We start from the raw sequence: 17,946 nt of genomic DNA, 5'->3' as shown, positions 1-17,946 counted from the left end.
GGAAAAGTGTGTGTGTGTAAAAGTAAACTGCATCCTTGTATCCTGCACATGAAATGTATTTTGCATTTAATAGTTTGCATTTAATAATTTAGATAAGTAGGTAAGTAAGCTGCATGCAAAAGTATTTAACTACTTTTGCATCCAGGGCTCAACTGTCACTGACACTTGTAATGCTTGATATACTGAACATGTTCCAATGCATCAATCATTTAGTTTCACATTCATTTTGACGGAAATAAGTATTTTGCATAGGCTATAGTTCATTTCTGTGAAGTTCATTTCTTTGTTTTGCATATAGGCTAGTTCAAAAGTAAAATGCGTGAGAGATCCTTTCATTTTGCACATTGAATGCACTTTGCATTTAATGGTGTAATTAAGTTGGAGTTTGAGAAATATGTAAAGAACTAAAGAGGCTCAAAAACACAAACACACACACACACACACACACACACACACACACACACACACACACACACACACACACACATCTACTTCTACACACGCGCACACACACACACATACCCTCTGCTGGCAGATCACGTGATTTAAGAGAATCCACGGGTTGAAGTGAAAGCGAAAGCAACCGCACCTGAGTATGCGTGCGCGTGCGCGTGTCTAAAAATGAATCCCTCCTTTAAGGGTCGGGTTGATGGGCATTGTATTATGCTACAACTCAGCATATTGTCAGGCTGTTCTAAAGTAGCGGCCCGCCTCCAGCATAGCACTAACATTAACCGAAAGTAAGATGTTTCTTCTCATGAAGAGCTGCGACCTCCGGCAGGAAAGAAGCTGACTGAAGCTCACTGCTGCTCGGACTCCACTAGACTCTGACGGTCAGTCATTGCAAGTAAGTGAGCTGTTTCATGAATACACATTTCACTGTACAAAAGTTTTTTTTTTGTGTGTGCCAGTCATGACACATGTTTCTCCTTCATTCATGTAAAGTCAACAGGTTACCAAACTATAATCCAGAAAACACACACATCTCATATCAGAATCTGACGCTCATTTACTGCAGGCTACATAACTTTAAACAGGGATTGGATTTGACAGAAGCTAATTAACCCGTTTTGATTTCCCTTAGAGGTGGGAAGTTATGACAACCTCTCCCAGTCACAATCAACTCCTAGTTTTAGATGAAACCAGACCGATCCCAGTGTCATTAACACGTCATATATCACCCCATTCAAATTCCATAATGTGTAAAATAATAGTAATAGGCATTAAAATGACCTATTCCTTTGTTTTGTTAGCACTTTTTCTTTGATGTTTGTTTATTTCTGAACTCTGAATTTTTTTGGACACATTATCACACATTGCGAATTTTTTTTTGTGATGGTTTCTAAACTTCAGCACTTTTGAGCCAAGAGTTAGGTTACTTTAGCCAGAGCCATGCACTGCTGGCCAGATTTCAAAAGCTAATGCTGCTATCTATACACTGTTCATTCACCATTGAGTGTAAACCTACTCGTTCAGCTAGAAGTTAAACCACGTAGTCCTAGTTTCCTTTTACATCCAGTGTGATTATGTACAGAACCGAGAAAAAAAAAAGAGTGTGTTATAAATGTTCTAATACTGTCAGGCTGCACTGTGTGAGCTGAGAGAAAAAAAAAATGAAAAAAAGATCCCGGAGTTAGACGACTTACTGGAAACTGATTACAGCTTGATGCAGCCTTCCTCTTCACAAAAGTGACCAATCAAGTTTATGAGATTTAAACTGAGATTGAAATGTTTAGTGAAGCAGCCAGATACATGAGTGGTATGTTCACGTGCACTCTTCAACATGTCAGAAAAGAGGTTAAGTAAAAAGTAAAATAAAACACTGACTTTAAGTATCAAAAGAACAACCAATGACTACCTTTGACGCAGTCTTGCTATGAAGCATTTTAACCTAAATTTGAAATAAAATATTGAATATTAAACTTTATTTATACAGTAAAGCATTTCTTCATGAACGTTGTAAAATGCTTTAAAACGTGCATTATAACAGAAAAAGAGACAACTATACTTATATCCTTATATAGTACTTACACTATTCAGAAAATCTAAGGATTATTAAGTACAAAAACTTAAGTTAGATTTATTGTGTTTTCAGTCTGCTGCTTTTATGTTTTTTTTTTTAAGGCACTCTTTATGACTTTGCTCTGGAAATAAGCTTTTTAATAATGCACTTTTTAAAATTTGACTTACTTTTTATGATAATTGCAGTGTGTGTATACTAACATGTTGGAATATTTGTACACAAATGAATGTAGAGCAAAACAGAGGAAATCCATAGATTTTCTTTCTTCTTTATTCTTGCTTGACTGAGAAAGTGAAAGTGTTTTTGCTATCTCTAATTATTGCATCCGCCCTTCCCTTTGATTATTTATTATAAGTCTCATGGCCTGATTATGCATTGGGCGAGCGCACACACACACACACACACACACACACACACACACACACACACACACACACACACACACACACACACACACACACACACACACAAAAAACACGTACCTGTAATTGATATATTCATAGTAGAAATGTATCAAATGACGTTGTGAAACTGGTTGTTTGTAGTGATGAAGCTACAGAGAATTATCAGCTGAATGAATCTGCAGCTCTTTTGGCTTTACAGAGCGTTATAGTGAGTTCCAGCTCATTGTTGTCCAGACGCAACTTCTTTTTGGTTCACCCACGCCACTCGCACTGTGTCATTTTCTGCTTCAGCAGAGCAAAAAAGCTCTAAAAACCCACTGAACATTATCTGCACCAAACAACAGACAGACACAGTTAGAAAACTAACTGGTAAACATAGTGGAGCATAAAGAACAGATACAATTCCTCCGGAGTTGGTGAAGAAAAAAAACTTAATTTAGATTTAGGGCTATAATCTGGCCAAAGAGTCAGGCCCAACCTGGTCTATATCCACGACCTTCCACTTCCGGGATTTCTCCGGTGCCGTTGGAAATTCCACCGTAAGTCCTTCTTCTCGGCCGGATGTATGTTACCTTCCAGTATCTATCTATTTCTATCTGTCCAATCTGAGTTTTCTCTCGCACGACTAAAAAAACTTTTTAACGTACACGTTCCACCAAAACAAGTTCCTTCCCGTTTTTTTTTTTACCGTGCCTCTGTCCAGCGCATAGCGCCGCCCATGACGATTGTGATTGGTTTAAAGAAATGCCGATAAACCAGAGCACGTTTTTCTCCCAATGTTGTGTGGACTAGCCAGACCCTCCTCCGCAGCGCTGTGGAGGAAGGTCTTGCAATGCGAGACTAGGCCCAACCCTACATGCACCCACATTGTTTCTGTCCAAGCCCAACGCAAGCCCTAAAAACCCCAAATACCACTTTTTTTTTTTTAATCCATGTGTTGATTAGATATCAAGGACACAGTCCCTTTATTATTCATGGCATTACACATACTATAAGTATATACATATAAGGTCTGCATTTAAAAACAAAACGATGGAGCCTTAATAAGGAACTGTTTGCTAACAAGTTTGTCATGTCTAGATTAATCGATTAGTTGTCAACTATTAAATTAATCGCCAACTGTTTAGTTAATTGATTAATCGGTTTGAGTCATTTATTCATAAAAGAATGACATTTTTTTTTTAAATCTATGATTCCAGATTCTTAAATGTGAATTTTTTCTAGTTTCTTCACTCCTGTATGACAGTAAACCGAATATATTTGAGTTGTGGACAAAAACATCATCAAATCATCTGAAGATGTCATCTTAGACTTTGGAAAACACAATCAACAATTTTTATTATTTTCTGAAATTTTATAGAGCAAACAACTAATCGATGAATGGAGAAAATAATCAACAGCTTAATCGACAATGTTAGTTGCAGCCTTATCATGGGATCTTAGAATGTGATATGTCAGTGTTGTGTTAACAACTGGTTTCCACCATCCTCAAAAACATGACTTATTGCAGGTTTAAAAAGCTCATCAGATCCTTCAGTGACAGTCCGTCAAGGACAGATGGCTGAGCAGCTAACCCTCCAGAAGTTTGTGATGATTTTGATAAATCTTGATTAAAAGCAACATGGAGTCTGTAAGAGGACTGAGCCGCAGATGAACAACCAGAAAGGCGTCAGGGATGGAGGATCTGCCAGTGAAAAGTGGAGGAACTGGTGCAACGGGTGGTCAAGAGGAGGATTCTCCTTGGTAGGATGGTCAGAGACAATCACGATAGAACAGTAGTACAAGGCCAAAAGCAGAGCTGCGCAGCTGAGACACAGAACCAAAGTCAACCCGCTGAAGAACCCGCAGGACCAGAACGAGCCCAGAGCCCAGAGAGCCAAGCGCCGACAGAGAGGCAACGAGATTTACTGCACTGGAAAGAACTCAGCGTCGAGGAAGAAGCTGAAACCTGGTGCCAGGTTAGTACTCAATGTTTGCTCACAGTTTGTGAATTGTATTGCTTTGGGATATAGATTTGTAAACTGTGCGCAGATGGCTGGAGAGAGATAAAGTCAGAAATCAAACACCAGGATTTCATTCTTTAACGTTACTTCCAGTTGTGGAAGAAGTACTCAGATCGTTGACTGAAAGTAAAAGTAGCAATACCACAGTGTAGAAATACTCTGTTACAAGTAAATAAAAGTCCTGCATTCACAATCCTACTAAAAATGCACAAGTATTAGCAATACAAATATACTTAAAGTATCAAAAGTAATAATAGTACAAATTATGCAAAATGACCCATTTTAGAGTAATACTTATCACACAAATGGATTATAGTTATTGATGCCTAATGTGAAAGCATCACTTTAATGTTGCAGCTGCTAAAGTTGGAGCTATATTTAACTATCTTAATGGCGTTTTCTATGAATGATATGAATCTGCAAAGTAACTACAGCTGTCAAGTAACTGTATTGGAGTAGAAGGTAGCATAGAATAGAAAGTAAAAGTACCTCAATATTGTACTTACCACAGTGCAGTTTCCACGACTGGTTACATGTTTTCTGTTTATTTTGGGAGGGAAAAATATTTTTAACATCTGGAAACACTTAAAAAAAAAAAAAAATGGTTATGAGATGATTCATTACTTTATCAGTGACATAAATATAATGGACTTTCCATGTTTTGGCTAAGCATTTGTAGGTTTTAGTTCCAGTCAAACACTACATCACAACAGCAATACTGAATGATTTGTTACCATGCAGGTATGCATGTGCAGACTGTTCATATGAATGCAGTGCTTTAATTGAAAAGTCAAATATCTGAGTTTATCTTTGGACTTTGAATGTTGGCATGGAAACTTTGTAGCTTTTTTTGGGAGAAATATGACACCAGCGTCTGAACTTTGTAACAGAAATTTGCAGATTACATAATCTGCAAGTTTCTGTTACAAAGTGTCTAAAACACTTTGCAGAGCATTATTATTGTTATTCATGCAGTACAGCGTCTCTGAAAATAATGGTTAGAAATTATATATATATATATATATATATATGTGTGTATATATATATTTAAAAACAAAACTGTGGTAGGATAACAAAAACTTGCTAAAATCAGTTTAGACACATAATTAACAACTTTATGACAGATTTCATTTTATCTTTATTTGACCGGGACAGTGCATATTCATAAACATATCTGTGAATATGCCAGAATAAGCCAAAAGGCTAGTTTTCATCTGCAGTCTCTGGCTAGATGTTACCATAGACTCCCTGAAAAGCATTGATAGGCATCCTAAGATGAGCATGACATTAAACACAAATATAAATACATGTCCATGCTGTGTCGTTGGCAGTAACTTTATTTATATTTAAACTATTTATTTATAATACCTTCTCTGCTGTAGCCAGTCACTGGAGCTGATGCTGCGAGCTTGCCCACACACCTCCGTCCATTCAGCAGCGCAGCAGAGTACAAACTAGTGAAACAGACTTACCAGCGGCTCCAACACAGTGGTTACTACTGGGGATCCATGACCATGGAGGAGGCACACGAAATACTCTCACGGGCACCCCTGGGTACCTTCCTCATCAGGTAATCTACCAGAAATTATGATTTTTTTTTTTTTTTTTTTTTTTACTAATGGTTAAGATCACAGGATGTTGACAGAATCCCAGACTGGTTTATGTCTAAGTTTAGTCAGGATACTGTTTTGAAGCCATTTAAACTAACTTAAATTTTCAAATGCTATAAATTTGAATAAAACACCCAAAATTCAATTAAAGTAATCATTCATTTTTACCTGCGAAGAAGGTTGTATACATTCCATTACAACGTACATCCATGCATCCATGTTAATTGGGGGGCAATTTGGGTGAAAGAAACCCATATTTATGATATAAAAAACTTTGAAAATGGGTCAAATTTGACTTGAAAATTAAAATTTTAAATTTATTTCTTATTTATTTAAAAAATATATATACAGGTGCTTTATTAAAGTTCACCCAGTGTAGCTCGTTTATGATGTAAAATATCTACAACATACAGTATGTATATGTTGCAGTTACATTCATCACAACCTCTGATGAAGAAGTGTGCACACAGTGATTGCATGTATGCTGCTGTGTTTTTTGCAGAGACAGCGGCCAGCCGGATGTTTTCTTCACTCTGAGTTACCAAAGCGATGACGGCCCGACTAGTGTTCGTGTCCAGCTGAACAACCTGCTCTTCAGTCTGTACGGCAGCCACAGGACTTTTGCTTCACTCTTTGCTCTGCTCACTTATTACACCAGCTCATCCTGTAAGCTGACAGTGCCCTATCGCAAGCAGCGTCCGGAGCGCCTGAAGCAGATGTGCAGGAGGGCTCTCATGGGCTCTTATGGAGCAGAAAATATAAGCACCTTACCTGGACTCAGCACTCAAGTTAAAGACTATGTTAATGCGTACCCTTGTTGTATATAGACATGTGTGGACAGAGTGCCTGTCGTTGGTGATTTAAGTTAAACAAATATTCTGTATTTGTGTTTTTTTTTATTTTATTTTATAAATAACACAGACACAGTTTAAGTATTTGATCTGCAAGTTGTTGACGAGTTATTTGCACACATTGTCATTGTTTTTTTTACAAAGAATTTATGGTACAATTTTCCATGATCCATATCAGTTGTAACGTCCATAAAAATGTAAGATTTGCTGCTGTTTAAAGGGGGGCACAAAAAACATCAAAAGAAGCTGAAATATCACCAACTCAGCATGTTTTGGCTGAAATATTAACAACCGTTTGTTTCTGGCCACATGAGGAATCAAAGTCTAACAGAAGCCACGAGTTGCCCGAGTTCCGAGCTTGGAAATCCGAGTCAGGGGGCATGTTCCCGACTTTGACCTCGGAAAATCCTGGTTCTGAGTTCAAATAGAACACACTATAATTTTCATGAGAGAGCAACAGGTTGTTTTTTTTTAGATTATCACTAAATTAGAGCCCAACGTCTACATATTTTGTAATTAATTTAATCTCAGTATTCTGTTAACAATATCTGCAGTATTATTGAAATATGCACGCCTCATTTGAATGAAGGTATAATAAGTCAAAATAATTAACCTGTTAAAATGAGAAAACTATTTTGTTATTCCAAGACAACGTGATAAAGTAGTGCATCCACATTTGCTCTCAGCTTCTGTAGTTTTGGTCTCCACCACCTCCTAAAAAATATCTGTTTCTTGCTAACTTATTTTCCTAGCTAGTGAGCAGAGGTGTCAAAAGTATTCACATTCATTACTCAAGTAGAAGTATAGATACTAGGGTTTGAAAAGACTTCTGTAGAAGTTGAAGTATCAACTCAAGCTTTTTACTCAAGTAAAAGTGTAAAAGTACTGGTTTCAGAACTACTTAAAGTATAAAAGTAAAAGTAATGTAAGGGGGAAAAAATGCCAAAAAGGACAAACGCTTAGCCCGCCCCACAGAGGCCTAATAGTGCACTACCCCACCTACACAAAAAAACATATTTTCTAAAGGCCATAATGACTCTAATAATGTTATATTAAAATCATACTTGCAAACTCAGAAGGCCTGAAAAAGGTGACACATCTCTTCTGTGTTTTTCAGAAAACAGCAACTACAGTCTGGTGTTAGAATCCTCTCCAGTGAAACACAGACACATTTTTATACCGTTTAGCTGTCAGCATTTTAACCGTGTTTACTCCAGCTGCTAGCTAACGGTAGGCTAACGTTACCTGCTGTCGAGTGTAGCGTTAACTAGCGTCCCGTGCGGCGATGTTTCAGTTCCCTCTAACGTCTGTTTTCGGAGCATCAGAGAGAAGCACAGTCATTTAAGTGGCACCGAAATAAGGCACCGAAATCCGCGTTGCTATTTGGTCTAGTAGATAACGGTCGTTAAGGCACCGGTGCCGTATTAGCACCGGGTCTGTGCAGGTACGATGGATCGCGTACAAACCAATAGGGTGTTGGAATGGTATCTATTTATACTTCTCATCCAACCAAAATCAAATTCACTCTATCTGGATGCCGCGATTTATCTGGATAGGTTGTTTTGTGTGTGTGTGTGAACGATGACAAGTCGGAATGAAAACAAGCTGAACTGAAATAGGAGAAACAAGGCTATTTTTAAAAGGTAAGGAGTAGAAAGTACAGATAATTGCGTGAAACTGTAAGGAGTAGAAGTAAAAAGTCTGCTGTAAAATAATTACTCCAGTAAAGTATAGATACCCAAAATTTCTACTTAAGATAACAAAGTATTTGTACTTCGTTACTTGACACCTCTGCTAGTGAGTTGCTTTAGGTAACTCTGTCTCCTGTCTGCCTGACTGCTAAAGGTGATGAGAGCAGTGGAGACTCAATAATAATACAACCAAAACAATCTGCTAAAAGAGGCTAAAAAGCGCCACAGTAGACACAATAGAGTTGGTGATTATTCTCTTTTGGTTTGTGACTAAGAACAAGGCCTTTCACATGACTTGTACCCATTTGATTTAGTTTTATTAAAGCAATATTGATTAATGCAGTTTTAAAGTTTGGACTCCGATCACCTTTTCATCACCGCTTGAAATAAATCATTAAATAATCAGTCAATCAAATCATCAATATTATTTGTCACATAAAATCTTATCAGGTACAACAGTCAAATGTTATCCCATCAGCTGCTTAACGTGAACACTGAATGTAGCCATCAGATCATGTGTATGTTTGCGAAATGTTGTTCATGTTGAATAAATTTGCGTCTTTACTATGCAACCTATAATGCATGTGAACACAGGCCAGGAGTATTTGTGTCCCTGATTGTGTAGCAAATAATTTGAAGTATTAAGATTAATTGTCTTTTTATTTCTAGTCATGTTAGCGGTGGACAGCAATGTCGGTCTGTCAGTCCCACCACTTTGGTCCAGACCGAAATATTTCAACAATTGGTTGGATTGACATGAATGTTGGTACAGACATTCATGTCTTGACATAACCTCTAGCGCCATCCTTAGGTCAAAAATGTAATTGTCACAATTCTTCCGTTTATGACCAAATACCTGCAAAACGGATGAAATTCATCCGCCTCAGCTGTACTTTTTTCTTTAGTGTTAATTAACAAATGTTGGCACGCTAACACGCTAAACTAAGATGTTGATGAACATTCCTGCTAAACATCAGCCTGTTTATTTTGTCACTATTACCATGTTAGCATGCTTATGTTAGCATTAAGCTCAAAGCACCGCTGTGCCAAAGTACAGCCTCACAGACTTGTTAACATGGCTGTAACCCCAGTCACAATTTTATAGGCCTAGATAGTAATTGTAAAACGGGTGTATAATATACTTATCTGTAAAGTATGTTTTTTGTAGTTAGCGCACAAGAAAACAACACATTTTATTATTTTATACTAACAGGTTAGTGTGCCATTGGAAGTCAATTGAAGTGTGACTTTGGAAAGCCGCTGCATGCCAATTAAACCTCACAAAGACCAAATGTATTTTCAAAGATTTAATACCGATTCATTTTTTTTTCACCTGGATCTTCCCGGTGCTGTCTTTTTTGCAACTCCTCCATTGCAGCACACCTAAAATCAAGCCTTTTTAATGCTTTAGGATACAACTTTCTAATTTTGTTATTCCAAATAGCCTACATTTTGTTTAATCTCATTGTAAACAATGGGTTGGTGTGGGGGACTGAAGACAGGCCCCCATAGTGGGTTATTCCGGCCATGAATGAAGCTGACTCTCAACTGAAGTTTCCCAACACAAATATACACAGCTTAAGCAGTTATTCAGTTTTGATTGAGTACCAGTCTTCTGTCATCTGTTCCACTTCCTGTCCTAAATCTGTGTGTCAGTGGCCCCTTTAGTCTAAATTAGCTCTGCATGAGGGACACACACACACACACACACACACACACACACACACACACACACACACACACACACACACACACACACACACACACACACACACACACACACACGCACACTTTTCCTGTCCTCAAATTACCCTTGCCTTAACCTTAAACAATGTTGATGTAAAACCATCACCACTGTATACAGGCCAGGCCAGTTTATTTGTATAGCACCCTTAAACAACAAAGCAGTTAAAAGTTCTTTACGACATATAAATGGTAGGCTAATTATGAAAAGATATGAGTGTAGGATAATATAAATATAGCCCTAGCCTATATAGCCTATAGGCTAAATGATTTAAAAAATAAAATAATTTGAATACAACTAAATAAAAGGGAGTAACCAGTATGAATGAATAGCAAGATATCAATGAATAATACCAGATTTAGTTAATAAAAGCCAGTTTTTTTAGATGTTAGATGTATCTATCTGAGTGTCATGGGTCCGCGCGATCCCGGACTCCTGACTCCCACTGTCCCGCGCTCTGTGCGCACCTCTTGCACGCGACTGAGTACAATTTTATTCCGATGTCAAACGACCTCTCCTGACTCCAGACACGCGGAATGGGATTACAACCACTGGAGTGGCGCGCGCGCAAGTAGCTCGTGTTTATGTAATGCCATATGTGACTGTGTGTCAGTGTGCGCGCGCGCGTGTGTGTGTGTGTGCGCGTGCGTGCGCGCGCGCTGGAGCTGGTCCACCACCGCGAGAGCGGTCACACGTTAACTATCGGCGACCCGTGCGTTTTATTCTGCGGATTGAGGGCTCGTGAGGTTTCAGGGGTGCGGATTTGACCCAGTTTATAGGAGGGCGCTCGAGCTCTACCGTTTTCACGCACGGTACGCACGTACTGTAGACCCGGTGAAATCGTCACGCGGATAGAATCATTGGAATCTGTCGCGAGTGTGTTCCTGCGCGGCCGGACAGCATCCCGGCAGAGAGCGAGGTCCGGTCGGTCGGTCGGTAGCTGGTCTGTGTGAGCCGGTAGCACCGCTAGGAGGGGAGGTAGAGCGGGACGTGCGCTGGACTCCTGGCCGAATCAGAGCATCCCACTCCCGGCAGCATCCATCCCTCCGCGCCTCAGCTACAGCGGGAGGCCCGGAGCGGCGGCAGGATGTAGCAGCGGATTAACGGAGGAGAGAGGGGCGCTCAGAGGAAGAGAGCGGGACCGAGCGGACCGAGGCGGGACGGAGAGGACATGGGGAAGGACCAGGAGCTGCTCCAGGCCGTGAAGACCGAGGACTTGCTGACAGCTCAGCGGCTTCTACAGAGACCTCGGCCAGGGAAAGCCAGTCAGTATCCCTTCATTCTCCTATCTCCCTCACACACACACACACACACACACACACACACACACACACACACACACACACACACACACACACCCGTCATTATCAGGTCAGAACAGTGCAGGCTAAATCTGATGTGATGCCATTTAGCCTAAATGGTGCACTGTGTGTGTGTGTGTGTGTGTGTGTGTGTGTGTGTGTGTGTGTGTGTGTGTGTGTGTGCGTGTGTGCGTGTGTGCGTGTGTGATGATGTTGCACAAGTATGAGAACAGTCATCAGAATGAAATTTGAAATTAGGAGGAATTGTTGTCACATATTTTCCACTATTGAGCATGTGTGTGTGTGTGTGTGTGTGTGTGTGTGTGTGTGTGTGTGTGTGTGTGTGTGTGTGTGTGTGTGTGAGGTTGAAGAACACGGAGGTCCTACTGCTCTCGGGACAGGGGGATTATTGGTGTGTGAAGATGCCAGATGTTAGCGCTAATAATGTGATGATTGTAAATGTACACATGCAGACATGTGCACAAATGTGGCTTGTGTGTGTGTGTGTGTTGTAAATTTACACATACAGACATGTGCACAAATGTGGCGTGTGCATGTGTGTGTGCGGGTGTTTGACGTTGAGTCAGCTGGGACTTGAGGTGATAATTAGATTTCAATTACAGCCTTGAAACTGCTCCTCTCTCCCATTTCATCACCAGGCCTTTCCTCTTGTTTCCTCTTGTTTTCCGCCTTTTCCCTTCCCTCCTGATGCCTACACTCCTCTTCTCTTCTCTCCGCTCATCTCCTATTTCCTTTCCAATCTCATTTCCTCTCTTATTTCCTTCTCCTCTATCCTTGTGTCCTCTCCCCGTCTCCCCTCTCCTCTATCCTTGTCTCCTCTCCCCTTCTCCTGTCTCCCCTATACTTGTCTCCTATCTTTTCCTCTCCTCTCCTCTACTCTATCCTTGTCTTCTCCCCTCACCTCTCCTGTATCCTTCTATTCTCTCCTCTCCTTTCCTCTCCTCTTGTTTCCTTTCCTCTCCTTTATACTTGTATCTCTTCCCCATCCTCTCCTCCTTTCTTTTCCCCTCCCCTCTATTCTTGTTTCCTCTGCTCTCCTCCCTACTCTCCTCTTCTTTCCTCTACTCATCTCCTCTTGTTTCCTCTGCTCTCCTGCCTCCTCTCCTCCTCTCATGTATTTGTCTCTGAACATTCCAGCAGTGCCATGGAAAAGAAAAATGCTGCTCCTCAAATGCCAGAACAGATCAGGTCTGAGTGCTCAGTCCACTGCACACTGACAAAGAGAAAGGGGGTGGAGGGTGAGGGAGATGAGGGGTGAGGAGGAGGGCTAGAATGGGAGAGAGAAAGAGTGAGAGTGCAAAACAGCAGGAAAACAGCGAGATATGAATGCAGGGATGTAGAGACAGGAAGTGATGGAGAGGTTAAAGGGTGAGTTGTGGAAGGTGTGTGTGTGTGTGTGTGTGTGTGTGTGTGTGTGTGTGTGTGTGTGTGTGTGTGTGTGTGTGTGTGTGTGTGTGTGTGTGTGTGTGTGTGTGTGTGTGTGTGTGTGTGTGTGTGTGTGTGTGTGTGTGTGAATCCAGGTTTATGATTGAATAATTAAACAGGAAGCTGGGTTCCTCTGCTGGAGAATCACACACACACAAAGACCTCTCACACAAACATTTACAGGCAAGCGTGCACAGAAACACACTCGACACATCAGTATGCTAATGATGTTCCAAGCAGCAGGTGAGAGTTGCTGTAGTAGTTGTTTGCTCTGTCAAAAAGTCACAATTTGATGAAGGATGGTTTAAGGAATCGAAGTGGTGACCGAGACGGTGATGTAAGGCCACTTCACTTCACTGTCGGACAGTGGAGCTCCTTCTTCAACTAATTAAAGCAATAGTTTGATATTTTGGGAGATATACTTATTTGCTTTCTAGCCAGGAATTAGATGAGAAGATTGATACCACTCTAATGTCTTTATGGTAAATATGCAGCTGAAGCTTGCAGCCGGTTTGCTTAGCTTAGCTTAGCATAAAGACTGGAAATAGGGGGGAAAAGCTAGCCTAAATGAAATGAAAGTGTACAAAAGACAATGGCCTTCAGGAAATGTGTGCACAAATCTAGTCCATAGAAATCCCCCTCAAAAATGTCAGAATTACAGTCAAAATACTTTCTAAATAGGGCAAATACACAGTAACAATAATGTGAAAATATGCCCAAAAATAGGGTTAAAATAGGGCAGAAATAGCCTACATGATAATACGCTATATATCTAAAATACAGCAGTGACTCCTCTGCAAGAGAAAACATCAAAATGCAAAACACTGCCTGTTAGCGTACAGTATGTAATACATATTCTCTTGGTGACACACTGAAATATGTCCAGATGTTACAAAATATAACAAACACGATTCTTAGCTGGGAACAGTAACTTGCTGGAGACACATAAGTCATAATCCATAATCCCCCTTGTAAAACTGCAAATTGTTGTTTCTACACTTTTGTTTTTATATTTCCCACAATGTTTAGCTTTTTCTTTAAAGTAACAAACGCAGCTCAGTCTAAACTGATATTTCCTTGAGGTGTCTTCAGGATCTCATAACCAACGGAAAGTTGTAGAACAAAATCAACTTGAAACAGCTTCTACTTGCCTTTCTGATGCCAATAATAATATTTTATTAATTTTCATATTAAGACATACTGTGTATTGATAACTAACATGTTTTGGACATTCAGAAGATGTAAGTTATTGAAAGCGCTTTAAAGACAGTGCTGGTGTTATTTGTTCTTACTGTAAACAAATCCCAAAACAAAACAGACAATGTGATAGTCCCTCTCAGTACTTTCCGACATCACTCAAATATATACTTTCTTATTTTGAGCGACAGTAATTACCTAAACAGCTGGGTACAGTAGTTTTTCACAAACGTTACTGAAATGAGAGGAAATGTTGCACCTGTTAGGGACTCACCAGCAGACTAATACACATCTGGGGCACTGGTGAGTACTGCAGCAGAACCGTGTATGTGGGATTGACAGAGCCCATGTTCATCGTAATGAATTCAATGCAACAGAGTGGCTCTTTGGTCAAAAATGGAGCTAGAAAATAAGGTACATTATATACTACTACTTGTTAGAAGCATTAATTCATTGTTCATTTTGGTGTTTTCGTTGGATTTGTTGTCAATAAGAAAAATGTAGAATTTGTCCAGACTTATCCTTTAAGTCTATAGTCTTGCTACAATCACTGAAGTCACTGTTTGCTGTCTGAAGCTTTCACAAGTAAGGCGTATTGCTAAACCATTTGGTAATGGTTTCCCTATCTTTGGCTCAGTTGCAATAAAGCTCTTTATCTTACAGATATGAGAATATCCTTATCATAATTGTATCTCTTTTATGTAGCAAGCAACTGAAATGGGCACTAAGTAATTTATATAATGCATATGCCCCTATCGACGATCAAGGAAGTGCAACAACATTGACCATTACTTTTGGCATAGCCAGTAGTTCATAAAGTATTAAGGTCTGGTATTCCCATCACATCAAGAAAATAACTGTATCTAAACTCAGCGGTACTGTGATAGACCAACAGTAAACCAGCAGAAATATTGAGGGAAAACAAAATACTTTTCATTAGCTTTTTTGACTGGGCAACAACAGGCGTTGTACACAAAGTGTTGATTACCTCCTCAAAATACTGTCCTCCAACTTTAAACATAAAGAAACTAAAATGCACTGAGGGGCGGTCCGAAATAAAGTAAAAGCTGGAAATCTCAGTGAGTTATCAGGGAGTCAGCACTGACATAATTGTTAGTTACAGCCCTTTTACTGAATGCACCATTAATTGTGTTTCGTTCCTTAAAAGGTAGCCACATAGATAGAAATGTGAAGGGTGTAACTAACAAGAAGGTACATTGTCCTTCTCTTGTCCTCTGTTACACATGTTATTTTTTGTGTTTGAGAAACAAATTATTTTAAAAAGCTTTTAAAATGTCAGGGTCCAACAAAGATTATTATTATATATTATGATCCTACTTTACATTCTAACATGTTTGATTATGGCCCTTGCAGCACTCTCATCATGGCATTTTGCACTTTTGATGAAAGCGTGATATAGTTGCTGCACTATTAGCATATTGTGACCCTGAGTCCGGTCACTTTAACATATGTGTGCATCTGTCTGGAAACAGAGAGAGAACAGAGTCAGCGATGGCGTTTGTTTTAGGCTACTTGTAACGCTGAAACTCTAAATGCGTGATGACAGGCGGAAGTCAGAGGGGATAAAAACTGGACTTCAAAACATTTCTGGTAATGAGAACCCTTGAGAAACCCTCCACGTCACCTCTCTGGAGGTTTGGGAATCTGCTCTGTTACAGTGAAGGTTGCTTTGCCAGCAGCTGCAGTACCAGCTTGTTGGTACTCTCTATTAAGACTGAAGGGTTTCACATTAAATTGTGAATGACACAAATTCATGTCAAATAAACTCTTGAATAGCTACAATTTGAGGGAGATGTTGCAAAACAATATCATAGTAATCCCTGCCAAGTGATTGATACTCTGTGAGAATGGCACTTTCAGGGGTTACTATGGTAACCGAGGCTCGGTTGCAGTATTATGCCCTAAAATTATCATAAAAAAGGCAACAAAAAAAGAACCCTGGTCCAAGGACACCATCAGAGACACATTATGGTAGTGATCTTAAACAAACATTTCATGTCAAACGAGGAAAATACATACATCTAAAAATTGAAGGTAGTAATTAATTTAAGTAACTGGTACAATTAGGCAGACGGTCATGAATGTAATAAGTGCGAGTTTCAGGATGAAAATCAGTTTCCAGAGCGATCACAGAGAGCAGAGGGCATCCGAGTATTTTGTATTAAATATACATCGTGGTTTTGGGTCAGAGGGGAAGTGTTATTAAGTAATGCCATGATCTAGACTCCATGTAGTAAACAGTATTGAATAATTCTGGGTGTTGGATGTTGAGGTCCTGCCATAAATTTGTGGTCGGGGGGTCACGTCGCTCGCTGATGGTGACACAGATATCTGCACTCATTGATTCATCTGCTGGGGGTGGGGATGACTTGTATTTTTAATCCGAGATAGATAGGGGAAACCTACACATGCACGTTTACCAACACGCACGCACACATACACACACACACACACATGCAGGAGAATGACGTCAGCTGCAGAGTGTACACTGAAAGAGCAGAACTATCAATCAGCACGCGCTCTTTAGCAAATTACAGTGAAAATTAGAGTGTGAGAGCAGGATGAAGGGATGAAGTGCGGATAGAGCTGCAGGGAGAAGGAGAAGCTTTCCCCCAGATTACAGAACAACTACAGATTACGGCCTGTGGATTATGAGGGTTTGACCAAAAAAAAAAAAAAAGAGTATTTTCATCTGTGTGCTTTCCTTCCTGCTGTCTGGTGTCTTTATCTTTTTGATTCTCCAGTCAGTCAAAGATCAAGGTTATTACATACACACATTTGCACATTCACATAACCACAAGCACAGTGAGGCCCATATATTTACACCCAAACATACTACAAGTAGTCTCGGAGAGAAAGCAAATAAGCGTATTTCCCCAAACGTTGAACTATTCCCTCTAAGTGTAGAAATTTCTGGAGGGCAACATTCAACCTGACTCCACTGAAATGCGTCATTTAATTAAGATACATAAGTCTGGTGCATATAATAATAATGTATTTGATCACATGTAAATGAGATTCAAACGGTAGCCCTAAAACTTAAAGTCCAAACTCTTGATAGAAAATGAGTATCTCTCTCGGGTTGATTGACAGGTCTCAACACTCAACAACAAATAAATCAAAGTTATTCATGTTTCTGGATGAAATAGGTTTGTTTACAAAAGTATAAGATAAGATAAAATATACTTTATTAATCCCACACTGGAGAAATTCCTGTGCTACAGCAGCTCAAAAGAAAAACATGTACACACATCAGAATAACACAAATACACATTAAGTAGACATAGGAGAAAAAATAAATATTATATATAAGTATAAGAAAAAAATAGAATTAGTTATAATAATAATACAAACATATTTACACAATAAACACCCTTTTATAAACGGACAGTATAAATACACAGACATACAGAACACTGAGGGGAAAACAAGACTATATTACAATTATTATCAACTGAGAAAAGCATAAATTGCAGATGTTTCATGTAACTTAGGCTCAAGAATTTAGCATGTGAATATACCTCGAAAAATACAATTCCTGATGAGTTTTCCAGAAGGACTCTTTGTCTTCCTTACCTTGTCACTTCTCCTCGACCTCTGCTGCTGAAACTTGTTTTAGAGCGCTCACAGGTATTAAAGTGTAGCTGTCAACTCT

General features: G+C 39.6%; 2 protein-coding genes across 2 annotated transcripts in view; both read left to right on the top strand.

The window, feature by feature from the left end:
* The first annotated feature begins 585 nt into the window (after positions 1-585).
* LOC120561459 (suppressor of cytokine signaling 1-like) lies at positions 586-7,953 on the top strand. The gene is made up of 4 exons (XM_039804642.1): positions 586-847; positions 3,938-4,385; positions 5,813-6,000; positions 6,543-7,953. The coding sequence occupies exons 2-4, from the start codon at positions 4,176-4,178 to the stop codon at positions 6,865-6,867; spliced, it is 723 nt and encodes a 240-aa protein (XP_039660576.1). The 5' UTR covers positions 586-847; positions 3,938-4,175; the 3' UTR covers positions 6,868-7,953.
* A 2,934-nt stretch (positions 7,954-10,887) lies between these two features.
* The window catches only part of LOC120560033 (caskin-1-like), a 37,989-nt gene continuing 30,930 nt past the window's right edge, over positions 10,888-17,946 (top strand). Inside the window, 1 exon segment of the mRNA XM_039802139.1 lies at positions 10,888-11,591. Coding sequence (XP_039658073.1) covers positions 11,498-11,591 — 94 coding nt within the window. The 5' untranslated portion in view covers positions 10,888-11,497.

Source organism: Perca fluviatilis, chromosome 1, assembly GCF_010015445.1.
Source record: "Perca fluviatilis chromosome 1, GENO_Pfluv_1.0, whole genome shotgun sequence".
NCBI lineage: Eukaryota > Metazoa > Chordata > Actinopteri > Perciformes > Percidae > Perca > Perca fluviatilis.
Note: the sequence above shows the minus strand (reverse complement) of the source record. Positions and strands in the feature narration are given on the sequence as shown.